This window comes from Penaeus vannamei, chromosome 21 (genome assembly GCF_042767895.1).
Source record: "Penaeus vannamei isolate JL-2024 chromosome 21, ASM4276789v1, whole genome shotgun sequence".
Lineage (NCBI taxonomy): Eukaryota > Metazoa > Arthropoda > Malacostraca > Decapoda > Penaeidae > Penaeus > Penaeus vannamei.
Window position 1 is genome coordinate 19802761 of NC_091569.1, and position 2500 is coordinate 19805260.

Sequence of the window (2500 nt, forward strand, 5' to 3'; positions counted from 1 at the left end):
TTGCGTCGGAGGTGGGTGAGCATGGAGCGAGGATAATGGAGGTGTAGCTAAGTGTTGCAGACGTGTGCATTTCTTCCTCCAAGAACTCAGGGATGCATATTCTAAAGGCTCGGAGGAAGAAGCCAATGACCACGCCTTCTTTAGTCCTCTTGCTATGGGCAGAAAAATAATGGATGAAATCATCTTTATTGGTGGGTTTTCTGTATACGGAAAATATCGGACCATCTGGTCTTCTGTAGATCACAAAGTCTAGGAAAAGGATCTGTTCATTTTTTTCTTCTGTGGTGAACTGTATGGAGGGGTGTAGTGCATTGAGTCTTTGGAGGAGGTCCGGCAGGTTCGTCCTTGTCGGTGCTATAGCGAGGATGTCGTCCACGAAGCGGAACCAGATCACGTCTCTTCCCACAATGTTTCGGTAGTGCCCAGCCTCGAGGGTGTCCATGGAAGCTGGGCAAGGACTGCTGGAAGTGGTGAACCCATCGCGTCTCTGGATCTGTTCATACTCGCGTCCTCTGAATTCAAAAAAGCCAAACTCCACGCAGAGGCGGATGAGTTTGATGTAATCGTCTATCTGCAGTGGTTGTTCACCCTCATCCATTTTTACAAATGCTCTCTGCAGTTCCGATGGGCTCGTCGATCGTTACGTTCGAAAACAGCGACAAGACATCGAAGCTGACTAGCTTTTTACACTTCATGCCGGCACCTTGCAGTTTGGCCATCATATTGGAGGTGTTTGATAGATGGCAACCGCTAATGCAGTTTAGGGCGGCGGATAGAGGCGCTGCGAGTTTCTAAGCTAAACGGTGTGGAACACTCCCGGTCCCGTTGGTGATGGGTCTCATGGGTGTCCTTGTGGGTCTTGATGCTTCCAAGGATCATCGGTATGCGTGGCGTCTCCTCGAGCAGGTGAAGCATGGACTTTACCTTCTCAGAACATCTCAGGACCTTCCTTGGTGCTTTGTTGAATTCTAGGGATCTTGCCTCCGCATTTCCTCGTTTGGCTTACGTGTAAGTAGAAACGTCCGAGAGAAGTATTTCCATCTTTGATACATAGTGGTATCAATAATTACGAGACCGCCACCCTTATCAGCCGGAGAAATAACGATGGAGTCGTCTCTGCCAAGTTCCTTTGGGGCCTTGATGAACCTTGCAGGAATGGCAGGCTCACGATCTGTGGCGCTGGCGACTACACAGGTCACAACACCCTGCAGGAATCCTCTTTCTAATGCGGAGAGATTCGTGCGATAGTTGAACTCAATATAGTCAGTCATGCCTTTGCTAAGGGAACCTATATCGAAATTTAAACTTAAAGACAAGGTTTGCCTTCGAGTTCTATGAGAAGTTTGTGTGACAGCATAATTATCAGATCATTACGCACCACTTTTGACCACCCACTGTTAATACATGCTCCGTCCAATAACCTCTTGTGTCTCGCCTTCTATGACTCGAGTTTGTGGGGAAGGTGGACTCCCGGAAGGTGGTTCCTCAGCGTCTCCATCTCGTCGATACACTCATAATCCCTTCCATTAGGTAACACTTAGCACTCTCAGGAAATGGGTGAGACTTAACTTTGAAATGGGGGGGGGCAGCGAGGGAGAACCTGCTCCTTCACGCACTCCTTCAGGAACCTCATGCGGTTTCTGATGCTTTGAAGCTTCCGTCGTGTGATAAATTCCCGCTCCTCGCCATCGTCGTTGAAGAACACATATGTGGAATTCATGACGAACGGATTTCAAAAGGAACAATGAATGAGAGAACAAGAAAAAACATGAATATGCCGAAGGCCTTTTCGCTAATGATTCGTCAGATCATACATTACAAGAGGTGCATAGAGGAGTATTTTTACAAATGTTAGGCGGTCAGGTCACGCCGGTAAGGTGGTGAGCGACGACCTTGGATAGTTCGTGGCTCCCCGTAGCGGTGTTGATGTTTGTTGTATGAATGAACACCGCTTCTACCATCTTCCTTTGTCATGGGGCCAGACCTTGCTTTATGATGGAGGCCTGGGACCACTTCGGGAGGTGACCGTCGTTGTCTACGTGAACAACGAAGGCGCTTCTCGTGTCGTGGCGTCGGAGAGCGCTGCGCTGTTGGCAGATGCGTTCTTCGTGCAGTCCTCGTGCTGTCTCACCTATGTAAACTTTATCACAACCACCACAGGGTACACTGTACACCTGGCTGAGGGGTCTGTTGTGGTTTGACCTCTTTTCTCCTACGATATATCCGATCCTCTTACATGAAACCGTAGCTATCTCTAAAGTGTGGCCCACTAAGGCCTCCAGGTGTTCAGTCAGTTCCGAGTGAGGGATCATTATTCTTTAAGACTTGTGTGTGTCTTCACCTCTCGGTCTGCTCATGATGTTCTCGGCCTTGCGTCGGAGGTGGGTGAGCAAGGGGCGAGGATAATGGAAGTGTAGGAGAGAACTCAGGGCTGCATATTCTGAGGGCTCAGAGGAAGAAGCCAATGACCACGCCTTCTTTATATATATATATATATATA

At 48.6% G+C, this 2500-nt stretch overlaps 1 protein-coding gene across 1 annotated transcript in view; it reads right to left on the reverse strand.

Annotated features, from left to right (window-relative positions):
- The window catches only part of LOC138865540 (uncharacterized), a 612-nt gene extending 14 nt beyond the window's left edge, over positions 1 to 598 (reverse strand). Inside the window, exon 1 of the mRNA XM_070136229.1 lies at positions 1 to 598. This exon is cut by the window's left edge and continues 14 nt beyond it. Within this exon, the coding sequence (XP_069992330.1) occupies positions 1 to 598 (598 nt within the window).
- Positions 599 to 2500: the final 1902 nt, after the last annotated feature.